This window comes from Stegodyphus dumicola, chromosome X1 (genome assembly GCF_044657685.1).
Source record: "Stegodyphus dumicola isolate Sdum_Otavi_A_Nest chromosome X1, ASM4465768v1".
Lineage (NCBI taxonomy): Eukaryota > Metazoa > Arthropoda > Arachnida > Araneae > Eresidae > Stegodyphus > Stegodyphus dumicola.
In genome coordinates, this window is record NC_140780.1 from 241,553,977 (window position 1) to 241,577,398 (window position 23,422).

At 34.1% G+C, this 23,422-nt stretch overlaps 1 protein-coding gene across 1 annotated transcript in view; it reads right to left on the reverse strand.

Moving 5' to 3' along the window:
- The window catches only part of LOC118179665 (uncharacterized), a 70,882-nt gene extending 52,710 nt beyond the window's left edge, over nucleotides 1-18,172 (reverse strand). Inside the window, exon 1 of the mRNA XM_085807282.1 lies at nucleotides 17,105-18,172. Within this exon, the coding sequence (XP_085663408.1) occupies nucleotides 17,105-17,675 (571 nt within the window). The 5' untranslated portion in view covers nucleotides 17,676-18,172. The remainder of the gene's footprint in view (nucleotides 1-17,104) is intronic.
- Nucleotides 18,173-23,422: the final 5,250 nt, after the last annotated feature.

Here is a 23,422-nt window from a genome sequence, read left to right on the forward strand (position 1 = left end):
GTTTAACAAAAACAGAAATATGAAACTAAAAATTAATGACAGGATGAGTAAATAACTAGATCACTACCTACGAGGCTCTGAAATCGTAACTAACTTAACCGCGTTCTAAAATACAGCTGAGATTCAACGAGCTTACTGATTAAGCAGTTGAAAAATTCAGCGAACTGCCGAGATAGGCACACAGGCCGAAACGCGCGGTTCTTAAATTTCTACCTAGCAACCTTTCACGTTCGCGATTCAAGCACACTTACAATCTCGTTTCCCATCTATTTAAACTCAACTTACTTCTGCTAAAATTTGAATATACTGCGCGTTCTACTACAATTTACATACTCTGGAATTGGCAATTCTAGGGGAAAGTAAAGGCTTGACAGGAAAGATAGCTTAAAATAAATGTTAGTTAAAATAAATATAAACCTTACAAGCTACTGAGATCTACGAGTACGGTGAAAAGGTTTAAACTTCGCTTTCTACTGATCTATACAGTCTCCTTTTTTAAGAATGTGGTTAGAAAGAAGAATTACAAATATTTCATTCTAGCCAGTGAAAAAAGTCTACGGAGCTTGCCTTTATTGCTTAACTTCCCAGTCTTTCTTACAGATATCGTTTTTTAATATTTAAATTGTTTACACACTTCAATTTCTTCGATTTTGGCACATTTCTTTAGGTATATTAATTTGTTTTGATTTAGCATTGTTTTTGTCATGTTTTTTACTCAAAGCCTATATCAGATAAAGACCTGGTTCTAAAACAAGGCTTTGAAAGATAGAAAATCTTCATTTCTTAACACTTCTCATAAAATCAATGTTTGCTCTGAAGTAATACGAAGCAACTTACAAATCTAACGCATTATTGTCAGATAGGCGTTAATGAACACAGAATTTTTTCAGACAAAGTATTTTCCTAGCACATTATAAAGTAAGATGCAATAACACGCCGAACAAATATTAATTTAGAAGTCAAACAGCAAAAATCAGTGTTATATATTCAAATTTTCACAGGACTAGTTTCGATAGGTTTACCGAACCATCAGCCTCAGCTGAAAAAGCGCAGATGAACGAGATAGGGTATAATAATAAGATAAGACAAGAAAGCCTATAACTTTCTGGTCTAGTTAACGACCCTAATTCCAATCCATCTTTGCCTTCAGCCTTTAAAGAAATTATGTTTTAGTTCTGGTTTCATCAACAGAAGGCGCCATTAGCTTTTCTCCTGTCCAGCTTTTTTGTCTTATCTTTACCTTATCTCGTTCAGTTGCGCTTTTGCAGCTGAGGATGATGGTTCGGTAAAATCATCGAAACTAGTCCTGTGAAAATTTGAAAATATAACGCTGATTTTTGTTGTTTGACTTCTAAATTAACATTATAATGTATTTTCTCCCTACCCCAGCATGCCTTCGTGGTGTAACGGTAGCACACTCATAACGTATTTGAGAGGTCGAGGTTCGATTCCCGACGACGGTACTGCTCATATTTCACGTCTAAAGGCTTAAAAAACTAAGGTGCCCGAACTAAAGGGTGGTGGACGATGATTCTTCACCACCAAAATTTGGCGTTTGGGTCTCCTGATCCCCAGTGATCCTTTTAAAGGGGAGTATATAAAGTATTTTCTCCCTCCTTTCTGCATGCCTTCGTGGTGTAACCGGTAGCACACTCGGCGCGTATTTGAGAGGTCCAAGTTCGAGTCCCGGCATTGTTCATGTTTCATGTCTCCTGCTTTAAAATAACCTAGTGACTCTACAACATAACAAACGAATACAGTGGAATGCTTAATGAGACTGTGTTCCATGATCGTATGAGAAGATATTAGAGAGAGAGAGAAGGAATATTTGCACAAGATCTCTTGAAACCTCTTGCGGCAGATTAGTTCACATAATGGTATTAGATCTGACAAAAACTTTATAATTAAAACTCATTTTATTTGTAATTATTAAAATTAATTTATTAATAAAAAGCATTTCTTCTTCTGCAATTGAAATCGAAAAATGTTCAAAAGCCATACACATATAACTGTTGATTAATAGGTACCTTACATTTTCAAATTTCAATATATTTCCTCTAATTTATAACTCATTTATTTGATTATGAAATAAATCCGAGTTTCAAATACTTTAAAGTAATTTCGCTTAAAATGTAAAACCTAATATGAATGAAAATAGCATTGATTACTCTGGATTAAGCTCCGCTCAGATGGTATAGTGGTTATGGGAGCCGACTGGATAACGTACGGCCCGGGTTCGAATACTGGAAAAGGCATGACTGTAACTGTCCGTCCCCCCTTCATATGAGGCAAAGAGGGCCCACCTATTAGCTGCCTCCAGAATAAAGTGACCACCACTTCTGGCCTCAGTTGTGGCCAAGCCGAAGTCGGCTGAGTGCCCTCCATTGGTTTAAAAAAAAAAAAAAACTCTGGATTAAGCAGAAGAGTGAGCTATGAGTAAACAGGTTGAATAAAAGTCTCAGGCCCACATTTTATAACTAGCATCACAGACCGTTAAGAGGGAACGAAGCTGCTATTCCCAGACCCTAAACTATAGCCTTTGTACCAATGCAAAGTACACGAATAAGCATATTCTGAAGGCACAAGAAATAAATTTACATAAGACTAGTAACTGGTAGCAAATAAACTAGAGAAGAGCAAAAATAATTTAAGTTTGATGATATAGCAATAGTTGCTTTCTTCATCTGTTTATCTAATTGGTACCAATTTTCAATTTTCAGATTTAAAGTATTTTAAAATTGCTGGTATGTTCTCAAGCTTTAATTGCTGGTATGTTCTCAAGCCTTAATTGCTGGTATGTTCTCAAGCCTTAATTGCTGTATGTTCTCAAGCCTTCTTGATCAGAATCTTAAATGCACTCATTTTCTAGAAATTTCCTTATACTTTTGGTTTTACTTTTTGCCCTGTCTTAGAAATTAAATGATTATTCAAGCTAATCCAATGGTTGTTTCAGAGAGTTATTCTCGCGTACTAATAGAAACCATATTCACTCCCTCTATCAATCTTATTAATTAACATTATAATACATTTAACGAAGTAATTGGCTGCTATAGTTCTTTTCATAAGTTCACTTCTTTGCGAAACTATTTTAAAATTGGTAAAATTGTTTCTTTTTCACTTTCAGCGTGATACATTATTCATACTTTCCTACCAAGCAAAGCGCTATTCTTGAGAACAATAACTCAAATCTTTTAATTCGTGTTAAAATTATCATATTTTAAAAATTTTATATACTAGTATAATTTTATAAGTATAAATTGTTAAATACTAAATAAAATATGTCTTCGATTTTCCCTTCATTAACGATGTAAGTTGAAAGTGTACCTTTCTACTTTTAAATGTTGAATACATATTGAGAAATTTAACTACATTTCTGATGATAGAATTTGAGTTCAGAATAGTCTCTAAAAAAGCTCCTTAAACTGTCTTGATAGTTTTGTGAATTTGTAATCGAATGTAATTACTATTTTTTAACAAAATAAGCAGTTTTTTCCTTACAACCACCGAGGTTTGGGACTGTCCCGCTTTTGGACTTAGTGACTGCGCTTTTCTATACTTTTCATCGCACTCATAAACGTTAAATATCTGATATTCCAAAATAACTATCAGTAGCATACATACGAATTACGAGCATATCGTTATTTAGGGTATCCGTTGACCTTCGTAGACTAACATTATCGTTATCTTATTTTGTGATAGGAAGCAGTGACAGACAGGATTTCAACGCATTCGTTTATGCAGGAGTAATACTCCGTGGTTTAATGGCTTCTGTAGTGTTTTCAGTTAGTGATCACAATGTTAAACTGCGAATATAGATTCAGGGATATTTACTGTACATTTTTGTAATGCAACAGGTCGAATGCAAAACTATTAATATAGGACTTCTTCAACTGGCCTTGGCTATTTAACTGGCTTTGACTGCTAATTAGGTTAGTTCAAAATCTAACGGCAGATGAATAAGCTGCTAAAGTAACTATATTTCAAATTATTATTACATTTATTCATAGCCTATGAATAATAAAAGATTGTTCTTACCAACTAAAACTCTAAAATGATTTTATTTTCAAATTTAGTAACATATCGTTACTTTATATTAAGAAACATTGTCTGTTTCTCGGTATACAATTGATGAAGAAGTAGAAAATGTCCTTTAAGCATATTTTTAACCTAACTTTCAAAATTTCCTTCGAAAAATTGTAAATCTGCTGTAAAATTTTCATCCCCAGCTGAGAAGTAATGAAGACTAAAATTTAAAATTTAAACTTTAACGATTTAAACTCTTAAAATACAATACTCAGCTACGAAACATGTTATCGTGGAATATTTTCCAAGTAAATAGTATAGTAAAGCTATAAATTGGGTGATGTTTCAGAAAAACTAACTATTTCTAACTTATTTATTGATTACAACGCACAAGCAATCAACATTATTATAATTATGATTAACAATATGAAAGCATTTTTTATGGAACCACCGTTAACCGTTATCTTAAAACCTTTTCTCAGATGGGAAAAAAAAAGATAAAAATTCAAATCAGGTATGAAACTTGAAACAAAGTGCTCATTGTTTAGCTTGAGACAACTAATGTTTACGTTGGAAATGTAATTGTTCGTAAAATCTGATTTATGTTTGCCTAGCGTAAAAAATACGAAATATTTTAGGGTATGCGGCATAAAATAAGTCGCAGATTTTTCAATTTGTCATTTTGATCCACAAAATTAGATTAAACCATTCTATAATATTTATACAGATTTGTCAAAAAACACGTTTAGTTACGTAAATAAGCTCCACCATGTCCTCTCATTTTAAAAGAACATTTCGATTTTTATGTTTAATCTTCGCTGAGTTCTTCCTAGCTTTCCTATTTGCTAGAGTTAATTATATCTTTCCCTAGAATCATATGCTAACAATTTCACTGCATATTTCTGAGATATGTGAAGACATTTGACAGATACTGGAAAGAGATGTTTGACGAGTTCTAAGATGCGAATTTCGTCACTGGGGAGCTCCTTTCTCTGAATATTCGTCAAACAAAGTTAACTATTCTCCTAATGTCTGTACATCAATAGATAATATGACCGAAGCTACAGGGCAATTTATTTCCACAAATTATCGACAGATGATAATCCCTAACATGTGTTATTCCCTATGAGTTCTAAAATTAGAAATGTTTGAGTAAAGCTGAAAAACCGCCCAGACGATATGTTTAAACGAGCCTGCAGCGGTACCGAAGGGCCTAGGCTCGAATACTGGAGAACGCATGGTTGCAGCTGGCCGTCTTCATAAGAGACAATTGATGCCTCCAAAATAAAATGGCCACCACCTCTGGTCTTAGGAATAGCGAATGCTGAATAGGCAAATGCCAGCCCTGAGATTTAAAATAAAAATAAGTAAAGCTGAAAAAGCATACTAGGGATCAAGTAGATAAGATTACTGAAAAATGGTATTTCGACCAATTTTAAATCCTGAAGAATGTATTACTGTATTTACTCGAATATTTCCCCCCCTTTTTTTTTTATTAATTTTATTGTACAGAAAGCGAGAAGATAAAATTACGCAAATAATTTAATTTCCAAAGGACGCGGTTACAATAAGAACATAACAAAAGAAAAGTATTCATGGATAAACTGCCATTAACTATAATGATATTATTGATTTAAAAGAAACCTACATTCCAGTAAAATTACACAGTAATACTCAAATAAGATTGGAGAGTAATTTTAACATTAGCCATACCTAATAAGACATATTTATTTCTAAATTCCTGTACCTTGAATCTCGCTCGCTCTTATATTTGTCCACTGCTACTCCTTAGTCCTCCAATCCTTTAATGCTGCTCGAACTGCCCTTTGTTACATCTACCTTGCACGTCATCACCATCGTCCCCCTTTCCATTGTCTTCGTCACTGTTCAGTCTCTGTTCCCAAGTGCATCTTTAGAATTCTGATCATTAGAACCATCATGAGTCTTAGTTATCTCGTTTTCTTGAAACTCTTCACTGTTGTTGTTTCATCAATCAGAACTCATGCTCTCAAAATCCAAGAGCAAATCAATTAGTAAGATGAAAACAATCACTATTGGAATTAATCCAATTTAAAATTTAATTTCCTGAAAGCTTTGAGGAAGGAGGCCATTGCATGAATATTTAAAAAGTCAAATGCAGAACCTTGTGCGAACAGGCTAAGGGATAAAATATAAGAATAAATACAGTAACTACATGAGCGGTTTCGTGGATTTCACTTTAACTTGACTACGACGTAGTTTCTCTTAGAAAGTCCTCGACAAAGGCAGCTTTCCCTAGTGTTCTTTTCAAAGGGCTGTTTAAGGAAAGTGACTAAATAATAACCGACTAAAAAATACACAAATAAACCTGAAGACAAATACAGCTACAGAGAGATTTGCCCCAAAATTTTGAGCTAAAGTACATTGCTGGCCATTAAAATTGCAACACCAGGAAGGAATAACCTGACGAATGTCAAAATCATATGGAAGGAAGAAGAGGTAGGGATATGCAAATGACTAGTATTTATTTATGCCTCGAATAAGAAGAAGAAATGCTTAGCAGCAAATGTCGGAATTCTATAGAGGCAGGATCGTTGCCTATCGAGAGTGTGGATCATCATTCCGTGATATCACCCATCGCACTGGTCGACATCCAACTACTGTCATGCGAATATGAAATCAATGGCTTGCTGAGGGTCATACTGAACGGCATACAGAATATCAACTCCCTCCTATGACTAACGCTCAAGAGGACAGCCATATTGTGATGTCAGCCCTGAAAAACCGTACAACCACATCATGGACCATTAATCAGGAAATGGGCGTGTTGCAGCACGCCCAGTATCCGCTCGTACAGTGCGTCGCCGTTTGCAGTAGCGTGGACTATCAACACGGCGACCATTACTTCGTCTTTCCTTGACAATGGAGCATAGAGAGAGATGGCGATTCTGGTGCGCCAAACAACAAAGCTTCATACAGGAGTGGCACAATGCCATCTTCAGACGAGTCCCGGTTCTGCGTGCAGTACTCTGATGGCCGTATACGTATCTGGAGGCTCCGAGACGACCGCAAGGGGCTCTGCACCTGGTATGATGGTTTGGGCAGCCGTTGAGTACACGACATGCACATCTCTGGTTCGAATCAACAGTAATTTGAACGTAGATCGGTGCATTTCTGACGTTTTGCATCCAATGGTTGTGATCTTCGAGGCCTGCCAAACGCCACCTTCCAACAAGATAATGCAAGACCACACATTGCACGTCGTGTTCTGACCTTACTTCATACACAGAGTATTCGATTGCTGCCCTGGCCTGTACGGTGTCTACATCTGTCACCCATTGAAAACATCTGGTCATAGGTTGCTGAGAGACTGACCCGCTACACCTCTCTAGATAATACGGTTGATGAAGTGTGGCATGGACTTGAAGCAGCACGGAATGAGTTTCCCATTTCTGTTATCCAGGCCCAGTTCGACTCCATGCCTAAACGGGTAAGGGCCGTTTTTGCTGCCAGGGGTGGCAGTTGTTTCTACTAATTTTGCTCTACTGTAAACCCCCAAACTGCTTACAAATTTAATCATTTTGTCTTTATGCCATACTGTTTACGTACAATAAATACCTTTTTTGTATTTGCTTTCCTTCAAGGTGTTGCAATTTTAGGGGGACTCATACACCTTAAAACCCATAAGATCTTCGAATAGGTGACTGTTGCAAGAATTGGGATAACTTATTTATTTTAAAAGCAATTACTTCGAACGTTTTACAGCTGACTACATAATATAGCTGCTTTCTGAAATAGTAATCAGAAAGTTTGGGTTGCCACAAATATTTTTATAATTTAATCCGCTTTGTGACAACATTTTTCGTCATTTTTCCACCTTGCGCGCACAGTTTAAGACATTCTGTTGCATAATTTAATTCCATATTTAATATATAGCTTTTATAACATTTGGAAACTACTGTGAACCTAAAATTCTAAAAATTTCACGTTACATTTTTATTTTATTTTGAGTTTATAAAATGTATTTTATTAAAAATATTTGTAATGTTTTCGTCCATAAAATTTTTCAATATTAAAATATTCATCAGATTTTTGGTTCAGTTAGAAAATAGTGCCCATATAAAAAATTCCATCGAATTTCAAGCATGTACCATCAGCCATTTTTAAAATATCATGCGCGCAAGGTGGAAACATGGCGAAATATTTTGTCACAAAGAGGATTAAATTACAAAATTATTTTTGGCAATACAAACTTCCTGGTTACTAGTTTCCAAATCAGCTATATTATGTAGTCAGCTGTAAAAGGTTGGAAGTAATGGCTTTTAAAATAAATAAAATATCCCAATTCTTGCAACAGTCACATATTCGAAGATCATAAGGGGTTTAAGGTGTATGAGCCCCCTAAATGGCCAGCAGTGTAGCAAGAGAATCGAATCAAATCGAACAGCTTATTGCCGGGGATATCGCTAAGTTAGCGACGTGTCCTGCTCAATAAATTACTGTCTTATAGGTCCCTAAGGTGGGAAAAGCATCAGCAGTAGTTTCGCGCATAAGAAAAATTTGGCATAGGTTTAACAAGGAGGAGAAACAATTTTCTCTGGTTTTTAAAATTTAAAATCGTAAATAGGGAAAACAGTCAGAACAAGAAATATGAGTAACAAAAGAAAGTTCGAAAAGTATCAAAACGTAGCAAGCAGTGTCAAATATCACGTAATTTTTGTGACGTCATAGGTTTTGTGAACTCACATAACCTCTAAAGGCGTCACAAATTCAGTTCTCTTGTGCCGAAAGTTATTGACTGTAATTTGATTCTTGTTGGTTTACTCGCGTATATTATATTTGAGGAAAATCTTGAATTCCCTTTACTAATTTTCCATTGTTTCAATCTCCATTTCTTCTTTTAGTTAATTCTCAGTTAATTTAAGTAATTATTTCTCAGTTAACTTGATAATATCTGCTTTCTCCCGTTTGGATTGTTTACATTATTATACTAATTCTTTTGAGTTCGTGGTATGTATATTTTTCTTTTCATGTCCTCAGTTCACATTCACATAGCTTGCAACAAGATTTTGTTTAATCTGTTTTCATTCTTTTTAACTAATCCTCAAACATAGGTATTTTAAGCCAAGTATTTCAAAAGATAGAGCTGAATTTTTCACCTTTATCATAATTCATATTTTAATTAACACAGCAGTTGTAACCTGACTGCGAGGACTCCTACTCACAGATTATCAAAATATTAAACAAAGCAATGGATCACACATATAGAAACGCCAGTCGTGAAAACTATGTGTACGTGGGCTCATGGACTACGATCGCAGGATTGCCTGATGCCAACACTCATTGAAGCTTAATAAATTGTTACTTTTTATTATAAATTAATTTTAATAGATGTATTATATTAACATGTACTCATTTTATGACAGATTAAAAAAATTTTACTATATCAATAAGCAGCAAAAAGGATCGAGTAACAGGGAATTCGCAAAATTGCATAGACATAAACTTTAATACAGTAGCACATATTTGTCTAGAGCAGCAAATTTTCAAAACATCGCCTGATCTGGCTGCACTGATTACACATATTCGTAACCCTATACATACCTGTCCGTAACCCTAATTAATAGTTAAAACTAAAAATGCAGTGTTTTTCGCTGTCTGACAGAAATACACTATAAAAATATTCTGATGATCGAATAGAATACTCAAATGAAAATTTTAATCATCATTATTGGAAAGTTAAATAAAAGAGCTTTGTTACTTGAACAGTTTTAAAACTAGGAGTATAAGATATAGTATTTTATTTCCGTGATAGTTTCAGACGTTGTGTTAAAGTTTAAAACATTGAAAAATTGAATGAGGTCAGCATATAAAAGTCCACTGAGAATGCTTGGTTGTGCTCCAGTTTGAAAGTCTGCCTTATATTCTAAAAAAAAAAAAAAAAAAAAAAAAAAAAAAAATGTCTAAATCAACTAAAATGGAAACAATATGCTACTTATATGTTGTACCTTAATGATTATGATGCTGAAAAGTTTAAATATAATACGTTTTCAACAGTGTTCTCAGTAATTTAGTCATTTTCATGAAAATAACATCAAAACTGTTCAGTGCTGAAATGTTTTCATTCCAACAAGGCATCAAACGTAAGGCTGAAAAAACTGAACGTAACTGAAAAAAATCAGCGAATTCCTCCCGAAATTGTTCAACGACTTCAAAATTACTGTATAAGAATTTGCTTTAACACTAGAGAAAAAAATCATGCCACGTTTATATGTCTCTATTATAAAATCACACAGATTTACGTTTGCTTACACAGTAGACACTCGTTTAACCTGATAATAACCGGGAAAGAAACCGCGGTTAACCCAAGATCACGGTTAATCCAACGCAACTAAAAAAACACATGGAGAAAGGAAATAACCTATTTTAAAATTAAGAGAAAAATACTACTGACCGTTTGAACACAAGAGTTCAATTCTAGTAAAAAAATCTAGTGGATACTAGTTCAAAAAATACTAGTGACAGTTTGAACACGACAGCCTAAGGGAATATCTTCGTGGAGAACATTCTAAGGGAAACTATCTCGTAATCACGTTACACACGAGAAAACCATGACAATCACCCATACCGCCAACCTGCTCGCCTGGGAGCGAACCGATAGGTCTAAATCCAAGCATTCAGCAGTCTTGTTTAACCTGGTATTAACCCGGAAAGGGACCGCAGTTAACCCACGATCACGGTTAATCCAACGCAGCTAAAAAGAAACACATTAAGAAAGTAAATAACCTATTTTTTAATTAAAGAGAAAAATACTACTAACAGTTTGAACACGAGAGTTCAATTCTAGTTAAAAATACTAGTGAATACTAGTTCAAACTTACTAGTGACAGTTTGAACACGACAGCCTAAGGCAATACCTTCGTGGAGACTTCTAAGGGAAACTATCTCGAAATCACGTTACACACGAGAAAACCACGACAATCAACCATACAGCCAACCTGCTCGCCTGGGAACGAGCAGGTTGGCTGTATGGTTGGTTGTCGATAGGTCTAACTCCAAGCATTCGCGCCTTGTCTGCTCGGCTACTGGCACAGCCGAGTCAAAGGAAAACGGAAGATTAATGGTTGTACAGTTAATTTTTATTTTTAAGATTTAGCAGTTTATTTTTAATGGATGATATAAACAATATTTATATATTTCCCACTGTGTACAATTAAATTACGTACTGTTATGAATAAAAACATTTCCTACATCTGGCCTAACATCTTGATGCAACAGAATGAAATTCGAATTTTTAATCTATGAAAATGATGGTAAAATGTCACTGCTGTTATCCCATGTACTATATTTTCCGTTTCGTATTTCGTATAGGAATTTCGCTTAGTTATGACGATTTCTGATAGTAATTTTTCCATCGTTCAGCAATAAACAAACTTAATTTGCTTGAAGTAATCCAGTGATCCGTAAAAAATCCAGTAAATCCGTATCTCCATTAATCGGGAAATGACTGTTTAAACATAATGAAAGTATTTAAAAGAGGGAAATTCCTTGATAAGAAAAATAAGCATGAAAGTATAAGAGTAATAACGGAAATAAAGTATAAACGAACAGCATATATGGCTATAGTAAATTACAAAGGAATTAGAGATGTGTGCGTGTTGAAGTAAAAACCAATGCTATACAACAATAAACAAAAAGGACAACATGCGTCCCTCTAATTTAAAACTCCGTTGACAGAAATGATGTGAAAAATAAAAATAAAATTTATAGTTAGTTATAAGTTTAAAAATAGTAAAAATTTATGAATAAATATCTTTTTTTTAGACTACTTTTATGTCCCATGGGATAAAATTAACTCGCAAGCTTTTAAAATTATAGTAAATCCTTAATAACAGCTTCCTTATATCTGAGGTTAGTAAATTTTTATAATATGCTGAGCAAGCGGAGTTGATCATTGCCTGAATACACAGGTATTTTCGAATATAATCTAATGTTTTCTCAATATTAAAGAGGCAGATTGCGAAAGAATAGTCTCAGAATAATAATGATGTAAAGAATTTAGAAAGCGCACTGTCATGCATTTTGTTATTGCGAAAGTAAAATTTAATGGCTGTTGTTTCTAGCAGGTCACTCTTTTAAAATTTTACAGAGTCATTCCAGATGATTGTTGCCATTTAGTCGTACATAATATCCATCCTACAGGCCGATTAATAGTATTATACGTAAATTTAGTTAAGCTAAAAATCTCCATGAAAAGTGTTAAAGACATTCCGAGGAAGAAAATGTACAAAATTTATGTAATTACAGTATCAAGCATTACTAACGAGAAGAAAACTAAGGAATTATATAACAGTAAAAGTGATTTCAAGTACATTTATAATCAGAACGGAAATTAATTTAACGCAGTATATTATGTATTACGAAATTCTAAAAATATTCCAAATTCACAATTTGATGTAAAAATAATTATAGTAAATTTTAAATCTTTGTATAACCCCTGAAACGTATTTCTTATTGTATAGAGCGCTTCTTAATTTTTTGTATCAGCTTGTGCTGACTAATCATATTAGCCATTCTAAACTCCATACAGAGACAGCTAAGCAAGATACTTGAGGATTTGCGTAAGCTGGTATCCGCTCAATATATCAGCTACGATTATGTCCAATACCCGAAGAAACTGAAGAGGGAAAATATGTAATACCTCTGCGATAAATCTTTAAAGAATGGTTCTTTAATATATCACACATTTTATCAATCTCAAATTTGTTTGGGAAGGAACTTAAAATAAGTACCTTTTTGGATTGATTTGTATTGATCGTAAGTAAGTAGCTTAATAGAGCTAAGAACTCAAGGGTCGGCTGCTTTGTTTTTGGATTGTAATGTTTATTAATACATTTTAAGAACAGAAAATTCTATTCCAAGCAAAATGAGAAATTTGAATAAATAGAAAGAAAGAGAAAAAGACCGAGTATCAGTTGTTGTTGCGAAGATCTAGCCTTTAACTTTCCATACTCAGCTTGTATATTAATTAGTTAAGGCACGTTATTATCCTCTCAGAAACTTTACTTAAATTAACTAGATGAAACTACAAATAGCAACAACTAAAGCTTTTATTGATTATAGCGACTTATCAGTTACACAAAAATTAGTAATTACAAATAAAAAGGTTTGCAGCTTGCTTGTCAAAAATTTTTATATATAACCTAAAGACCTATTAGAAATGTATAAACAATTCTTCCATCACCTTATTTTGAAAAGAAAACTATCATTAGCTCTTACATGTCAAAATTTAATCAACGGGCAGAAATCATTAAATTCCTTGATGAATCTTACTCACATCTAAACTCCACACAGAGGTATCTGAGCAAGATACTTCAGACTTTGCGTAAGCTGGTAAGCTGGTATCCACTCAGTAAGTCAGCTAAAATACGTTAATTTAACAACGCTTTTCATGTTATTATTTCGTAGTCACATGCTTCTGAAAAGTGTGATGTGATTCCTAACATGAGAAATCAAAGGACAGAGCTCTTTGAAAGATTATTCGTTAATTAAAACTCAAAATAAAAAATCTTAAATTTCCCTTTTATTTCATATTTGCTTCCAAAAGACAAGTTACAAATGCAAAATTGGACTCAAAACCTTAAGTCCTTCTTCAAATTCTTGTAGTATTAATTAATGTCATAATAATTAACGTACGGAAAATGTATTCGCAGATAGTATAAAATTGTTCCGGAGCACGCCAGTTTGAGACCGCTCCAATAGATAAGTGATATGTTAAACGTGTTTAAGTTCTCGTACATAAGAAAGCAAGCGGTTCAGACATTTTAACTTAATCTGAAAAGACAACAGAATAGTGAAGAAATAACGTAATGTATTCTATAGCAAAATGTACAGTTTTATTTATTCATAGAAATAAAATTTATTCTAGCACTTGATGGTATGCAAACAAAGAAATATAAGTTAAATACTTTCTGAACCATTGATATTACCACGACTCCTCTTCCACCCTAACAATATGAGTCTGAGGAGTGACCCTCAACCTGACAAAGCAGGTTAAGATTATAAAGAATATTTTTCCTTTCCTTACATGTACCTTCGTGGTATAATTAGAAAGTAGGTCTGACTAGCAGTAGGAAAGTCCGGAGTTTGAATCCTGGAAAAAGGCATCATCTTTCTTTATGTTTATGTATTAGATAAATACTTAATTGCAAGGTTAATCGTGAACCACTTTAATTTATCTTAATTGGATTAAATCAATCAGAAACACTCATGCAGGTACTCATATTTACAACTGCTGTATAGGTGAGATATGAAGGAAATAGGTGAAGAAAATATCGGGTGTTTTTGAACTACTGTGTTGCACATTACAGTACAGTCTTGCTCAGCGTATACTTTTAGTTTCCCTAGCCGGCTGTGAAAAATGGAAAACTGAAAACTGCAAATACAGGGCATGACTACATATGTGAATCTGTTGTATATATCAATGCTTATTTCATTTGGAATGCACGGCAGCTTGAGTATATCTTTTTCCTGACGGAAATTACATTTTCTACTTGTACGCACTGGAATTTTTTTAAGTGTGCTCTGGTACGTCTTTTCCAGGTGAATCACTTGATATCATATGAAATACCACTTAGAGCACCTAATATGAGGCATGAGCTACTCTGAATTTTGCTAATAATGAAGTACAGAGGATTTTTTTTTTTATATGAAAAGCAGACACTTTGATGTCATGCGAAAACTATCTTTGTGTTAAAAATATATGAAACGATACGTAAAAGCATCTTTCAGCATTAAATGGGAAAAATTCATTAAAACTCAGGCAACTCAAACAACTCAGGCAAATTGTCGGGTCAAATATTGTGTTCAAAATAGAAATAAAAAGAAAATATAATTTTTGGTGAGCCATCATATTCATTGCATTCAGCAAATACATTACTTATTTTTCAAGCTTAATTTACTTTTAATAGATGTATAAGAAAGAATATATCTAAAATTTTTAGATAGAAAGTAAAGATCTATAATTAATAAACATTAAACAATTAAATGATGTTATAATATGTTGAAATTTCTTCTAATTTCATCGTGATAGTTTCTTATTAATAGCCATCCTTTCACTTTTCTTTTAAGTTAAAGTTTTAAACAAAAAAAAAGGCTGCAGTTATTTCATTTCAGCATTTGATGTATTTTATTTCATTATAATTGTTTTCAATTAATACTTTTGGCGCCCACCAGCGGCCGAGCGGTAAAGACGCTGAACAGTCCGAGGTTAGAGTCCCGCAAACGGGCTGGCTGCATGGGCGCTTTCGTGGTTTTCCCCATGTGTAACGTGTATACGAGCCAGTTTCCCTTAGAAAGTCCTCCACGAAGGCATCTTTCCCCCTTTAGGCAGATAGCTCTCGTGTGCTTTGCCATAATTGAATAATACCAATTAATACTTTTGAGTGCTATCTATTAACATTCCCGCAGCTTTTATTTTAGAAAATAAGCCCCATCGTGTATGTATGTATACATAACAAGGAAAACGCTCTATTGATGAAGAGAAAATGGGTAAATTTTTCCCAGCCTAAGATTTGCTTTCATTTTCATAGTGATGTCAGCAGTTGCATCTATAGACTTTCTTTTAATAGTATTTGGTTTTACTGATGCTTTTTGAAATTTATCAAGTTATTTTATTGATGTTTAAATATATATATATACGTACAATAAACAGGCACACATCTCTCTCTCTCTCTCTCTCTCTATATATATATATATATATATATATATATATATGTGTGTGTGTGTGTGTGTGTATATGAGCATATATATTATAAAAACACATATACCTGTATATATATTACATAAAAAATGTTCTTTTTTTACTTTCTTTGTATTTTGTTTTTCTTGTGATGGTTTATTTTTACAGCTACGTAATTATAACTTTACATTTACAGGATCGTTTGAAATGTATTTATTTAAATTTACATTTTTGTTCTTTGTGAAAGATTAGTTCTAAATTTCTTTCTTTATGTTATACACATAAACACACACACGTGTGCGTGTTTTTATATATATAAAGGAACAGAAACCAAAGTACGAAAGGCAAAAATTCGTGTATAGCTTTTTTTTGCATTTAATTTATGTCTTCTTACTGCTTTTACTTTTTCGCAGACTTTTTTTTTTAATTTGTGAAGCTACTTATAGGTAAAGAATCTTACATCATGAACCACTTCCTTTCAGCTTTTAGAAGCACCCTTAAATATATATATATATATGTGTATATATCAATAAAATAACCTAACAAATTTAGAAAATTAAAATTATCACTAAAACCAAAATTTATTAGAAGAGAGCTTATAGCAGCAGCTCCTGACAGCAGTACAAAAATAACAGCAAATTTTAAAGAAGAAAAAATTAACGTCAGTTTCTTTCCATCCCTGCGAAGGCTTTCCTTGAAGGACAGGCAAATGTTTAATTTTTCTATCTTAAAATTTATTCTCGCGTATACATACACGCACATATATATATATGTGCATATACATACACGCACACATATATATATATATATATGTGCATATACGCACACACATATATATATATATGCGCAAGTGGTAGTAACTTGTTTTCGCACTAAATGAATTTAAGATCATACAATATTTTATATATATATATATAGAGAGAGAGAGAGAGAGAGGAGTTTCATATATCTATATAGAGAAAAAGGAATTTCATATATATATACTTAACTTTTATTTAAAAAGTTACTTTCATCAAAGACAGCAAGCTAATCTAGCATAAAATGTCGTAACGTACTGGTTAAAATTTAAAAATATTCGAATGAACTACGTAATGTTAAAAATTTAATTATGGCTTAAAAGTACAAGCTTTTACACGACATCATACTATCTTCCTTCTGAAGTTAATCATTAACCATATGTTGGAAACGAAAAACAAAATTTTAGCTCAGAGGTATTTATTAAAAGTTCAACAAATTTATTAAATCCTAAATTAATAACGTTAGTCTGGAAAGAAATTTATACTATTCAGTGTATTTTCATTTTCATATAAGTATGCATATACCCTCCAAAACAATACATATATACTTTAACAGTAATCTTACCTGTTTCATTCAATGTAATGGACCATTGTTCTTGGACAGAAGGTTGAGGTCCTGTGTAATTTTCGCAAGGGAGTAATACAGCGAAACAGAGAACGAATAAAATAGAAGGCAAGAATGAGAAACCAAAAGCTATTTTTCTGGAGATGGACATATCACTAAACCCTGATGGTGTGGGTGACGTTTTGACTGCATCAGGCGCTTGGGTAGGTAAATTCAAAGGGATTTGGTTTTCGATTTTCTGGTTAATCTTCAGTTTGCTGTCAGTGGGTGCAAACTGAGCTGCGTTTAGAAGGACACCTTTAGATATTCCGCCTCCATTTGTTCGATCTGGTTTCAGGTTAACTGTTACCATCGCATCTAATTTTACAGTTGCAGGTGGCATATTTTCTGTGTCCATTTGGCCGTCATATCCAAAGTTGGTTTCCTCTTTGGATTTCATAGCAGAACTCCGTCTTTGAATAATTTCTGATTCAGGATGTATGGGAACCTCAGCAACCATATCCGCTATAATAACGGCTGAATAACTCTCTTGGCTTGTCAGACTAAGGCTTCTAGCACTTGTTTTCGGCATTTTGAATTTCGCTTTGATTGCGGCAGAGAAAGGAAAATTTAAAGCTCAAAAAGATATCCCTATTTGATTGCGCACAAATGTATTTGTTGTCAGTAAATTTTTTTCTAGGACACACTGGCCACAATTTATAACATGGTGAAATTCTCTACAATGACTGCTATAAAGAATGCTTATCTTTATCTGTTATTTTTCTTTCATTAAATCAGTATGCTGGCGAGATAAACTTCGTAAAGACCTACGGATTCTATCTGTTCAGAACAATGAACCAAAGAGAGGTTTTTCGAGGCACCTTGATAACGATGATTACATTATCATTAAAAATCTAAAGACAAAGCTAATTTTTACTCGCTCCCGAACCAACTCGAATCAAGTAATACTGACAGGAGAAAATTTCTTGGCTCTGTTATCGCTGACGTAAACGTTGGGATTGCGTGAGAGGCTGAAGGCTACGCGGTTTGCCGAATCGGGCGACGCTCCGTCTCCTCTATTCGTAGCTTCTTCCAGAGCTGTGGAAGTAGTGACAAAATGCGTCGTCAAAGGACAACCATGGAATAAAGTAATAGTCATTAGCAGTTTTCGCTTATTTGCGGGAAATTGCTGTGAATGCATGATAGAGAATACTAGTCGTCCTTGAAAGTTTCCGAAGAGTCGAGCAGTTACTTCCCTGAACCTGTTGAGTTTTCTTTCTCAAAATCACTTTCTAAATAAAGTTTGTCGTATTTTCCGCTTGTTATCGGGCCTTGACAGTTTTTAAAAGCTTTTGTTCCTGCGTAACAGCTAGCTCAAAGGTTAAAATATGTAATAAACAACAAAATAAGGGATTATAGCGAGCGCAACACTTTTACATTCATGCAAACGGATAACTTTATTAATGAAAATCCATTTTTGCGCAGATGCCAGTTCAAAAATAATAATAATTTCAGTAATAAAAATATTTCTTGTAACTTTTTTTCTTTTCTTTACATTGTGTAACAGAAAATTTATGGACTAAATTTAAATTGCGAATGAAATTTCAAATTTTTAGTTATTTTCGGATTTCTGTACTGTATCTTTTATTATCTTTTACTGATTTTACTGAGTCCACTAAGAAATAAATAATCATTATTTTATTTTAATGCTATTCTCAAAAAAATTTTTATTTTTTATTAGCGATGAATATAAATTTAATGAGGGTTTTCATCTGGCAATGCATAAAACAAATTGTCAGACGACGAAATGTTCTGCTTCGCATTTTCTCAAATTTACATTATTATTTCAAAAGTAAGGATAAAAAGATTGCTTTATCTTTTCTAATCATAATTCCCTTTGCATAAAGTTTAAAATAAAATGCGACTTAATTATTCTTTTGGTATTATGCTTTACGAAATTTTTTGTATTGTATTTTTTGGAAAAAAAAATATTATATTTGAAAAAAAAATTGAAATTGACCTGCAGTATTTTTTTTCAAAAAATATTGCAGGTCAATTTCAATTCTTAATGTTGCGTCTAGAAATATATGTATAATGCCAGAAAAAAAAAAACTGGAAATTTGAAGAAGTAAAATAATATTTGGTTTATTTCATTGGATTTCATCTGTTTCGCTGCAGGACTTAATTTATTAGATTACGGCAAAGCAAATTTGCCTTTGTGAAGAACTTTCTAAAATTTCTAAAAGAAAGTGGCTCGTATTCGTATTACATATTGTAGTAACGTACGAAACCTGCAATGCAATCAGTCCGTTCGCCGGGATTTGAACTCGGGTTAAACTACCAGTACTGAGTGATATTACGCGCTCTGCCGCAAAATAGCCCTGTTTCACTACAGAAAACATAGATTGGCAAATGAATAATCTTCCAAGAAAAGGCTATTACTTGAAGTCTAGTCTAGCTGTTGGGTGCATAAATTAATATTTCCGGATTTTCCCCGCATTTGCTTGTATTAGAATGTTGAGTACTGGAATATATACGGAGGTCTGTGAATGATCCGCCTTGCAGATCACTCTGCTTGCCAATAATTTTCGATGAAATCTTATTCCTGCCGTATCCACCCAGCCCTGTCTACAGCCAGAAGTTAAAAGTACCGGATTCATGACTGCGCACTTAGTATATTACATATATATATGTATATATTTATATATGTTCGGTGCGGCCGATTGCAATAAAAAAATGAGGTGCACAACTGCATGTTATAGTAGTCATATTTACAAAATTTCAAAAGTTCTGAGGCTACACACATACGTACGTACGTATAGACGCCACAAAAAAGTCTCTTCTGAACCCATTTTAAATCAGTTTTATAATTCGTTTGGGAAAAAAGAGTCCTTTATTCTTAATAGATGTCTCGCAAACATATCGTTAAAATGCATCCAATAGCCGTCAAAATCGATATTTTCTTTGAAATATGATACCCGGAATTTTTCCTGATTAGAATACAGCGTCTTTCAAAAAGAATATACGTATTTTGAATGCATATATTTATTAAACTGTATGACATACAAATATGAAACTTTATACACATATGTACGAACCCTCTCAAGTTCAGATTACAAATGTTACAGATATTCAGTATGTCCTCCATCAGCGACACGAACTATATCACTTCGATACTTAAATTCCTTCATACTTGAGCAAGCATGTCCGTCGTCACTGATATTATGACAGTACGGATCCGGTTCTTCACCTCTTCCATGTTCTGTGGGAGTGGTGGTACATAAATGTTGTCTTTAATGAAACCCCACAGGAATAAGTCACAGGGTGTCAAATTCGAGAACACAAAATGATTTCTGCTACGGAGTAGCCATTTTAAACATGTGACGGTTACCACGCGAAACAGAAGACAACTGACATCTAGCGGATATTAATATAAACTAGACTATATATTCGTTTCGTCAATAGCTGAGCTGAGGCGCAGTGATCAATAGTTTGGACAAAATAACAGTTTGTAATGCGTATATTCTTTTTGAAACACGGTGTACTTCCTTTACTTCGTACAAGGAAGTAAAAAAGTCTCTAATTGCAGCATAGTAGATACTAAATATCTTTAACCTGACGCATTCACTCTACTTCAGCCCAGTTTTATTTTGATGAATTTAAAGCTCAGTCAGAATTTCTAAGAGACTAAAGGACAGCAGAATTCATAAAATGACAAAGGATAGAGTTTCAACTATATTTCAATATCTTGAAACTAATTGTGAAGGTCAAATATAGTTATTCGACATGATAACTTTATAAAGTTATAGAGTAATTATGATATTTTGAAGCAGGAGACGTGAAAAATGTGCAATGCCCTCGCCAGAACTCGAACCTAAATCTCTCGAATATGCGCTGAGTGCTACACTTACAGCACAAGGTATGTTGGAAGGAGGGAGAAAATACGCTATATGCCCCCTATTTTGAAGGGCGATTGGGGATTAGGGGACCCAGTCGCAAAACCTTTTTCCACAACTCTTCGTCTTGCGACTAGGAAACTTTACTACTCACTGTTTCTCTCAATATGATTTTTAACTAATTTAGTCGTATATCTGATTTTTCAGAAAATAACCTACCTAACATTGTCTGGAAGTTATAAATTCGAAATATTTTCCTTGAAGAAAGAACATGTCTAGAAGAACATCAGTATTACCTTATAAGAGGGGTATTCGGAAACTAAGTACCGTTTTGAAAAAGAAAAAAAAATAGTAAAACAATTTTTTCGAATCAAATTTTATTTTTACATGAAAATACTTGTCTTAAACTATTTTTCAACATAGTTTCCGCCAATGATCAAACACTTGTCATAGCGGGTGACCAGTTTTTGTATACCATCGTCAAAGAAACTTCCCGCCAGTTTCGATAACCACGACTTTACAACATTTTTCGTGTCATCGTCAGATCCAAAGCGCTTGCCACCAAGCTCGCGCTTCATGTGCAGGAACAAGTGATAGTCGTACGGCACCAAGTTCGGGCTGTACGGCGGGTGATCGAACTGCTCCCAGTGAAACTGTCGAATTAACGATTGAGTGACACCAGCAGTATGGGGCCGAGCATTGTCATGGAGCAACACAATTCCTTTACTGAGCATTCCTCTTCGTTTTTTTGAATGGCACGCCTTAGTTTTGTTAAAGTCTCACAATATCGTGCCGCATTAATGGTTTCACCTCTGGGAAGAAATTCAGTAAGCAAAACGCCTTTCCTATCCCAGAAGACAGTGCACATGATTTTTTGTGATGACATTGTCACTTTGAACTTTTGTTTTCTCGGAGAATGAGTGTGTCTCCAATCCATCGATTGTTGTTTCGATTCTGGTGTGAAATGACACACCCAAGTTTCATCACCTGTCACAATTTGGTTTAAAACGTTTTCTCCCTCATCACTGTACCGCGTGAGAAATGTCAGGGCACTTCCAAGTCGCTTGGTTTTGTGAACATCAGTGAGTATTTTTTGAACCCATCGGGAACACAGTTTGCGTTAATTCAAGCGGTCAGACACAATTTCGAACAAAACAGTACCTGAAATTTGTGGAAATGCCTCTGAAAGAGTTGTCATTGTGAAGCGTCTGTTCTCATGAATTGCTTCATCAACTTTCCTTACCAAATCATCGGTGACAACAAAAGGCTGACCACTCCGAGCCTCGGCGTGGACATTTGTTCGACCTGCATTAAACATTCTTACCCACTTTCTCACCATTCCATCACTTATCGCGTATTCACCGTAAACTTCTGTCACTTGACGATAAATTTCGGCCGGTTTAACATTCCTCGCGTTCAAAAATTTAATCACGGCACGAATCTCACAGTCAGCGGGAGAACTAATTGTCTTAAACATTTTGAATGTGCACAGCAAACTGAAAACACAACATAGAGCAACCAAAATGGCGAAAGTTGAAAGTCAGTGAACAAGACTAGTGCGCATGCGCGGGACGCCTACCACAGCGCTGCGACGGCGCTAGAATGAAACGGTACTTAGTTTCCGAATACGCTACGTATTTGACATCAAATAAGCAAAAAATATTACCTATATTTATGAGCAGTTGTTTCTCAGCTATTAAAATAATTTATCTGGCACTGTAAGCTGTTACAAAGTTTCAAAATCTGACACTTTTCTTAACTTAAAATAATATTCTAAGCTAGTAGTTAGTCGGGAAGTGAATCGCGCATTAAATTCGTCTAGGCGATGTGCGTTTCTAAAATTTTCTAAACAAATTTACGGTGCGGGCTCTAATTCTCAGAATACGATTTCTTTAATTTTCCCGTAAGCATTTAGTTCGTTTTCTTAATGTTAACTATAATGTCAGAAACTTTTTCTCTCTTTAAATTAAACTGAATTCTTAGTCCGTATGTATCAGGAACATTTTTCATTCAGAATAGATATACGTTGTCAAACTGAAAGGCAATAACTCATTCTAGTAGTTAAAAATGGTCCAGTGTTGTAAAATATTTAAAATTGAAACAAACAAGTATCTAAAGAAATATCTAATGACGAGAACAAGAATTCCCAAGCTTCACGTTTCGTTGTAACCTTTATTGTTAACGCTTTAATGCCCTTTACAAGAGAGTATACTGGTTTAAAATTATCTATGTCACTACTACTGTTATTGTTGTTGTGGCCAATCTGACTTGATAGACCTAATCAGAGAAGCTTACGTATTTTATCGTGGTAAAGAGTGCAATATTAAGTCTGTCGTTAGCAAGAGTCTTGAGCACCTTATAGGTTACAGTCCGACTTTGCTCAGCTTCCGCGTCAGTTTTGAGAGAAAGCGCCAAGGGAGGACGGATCACAGTGTCTCCCATA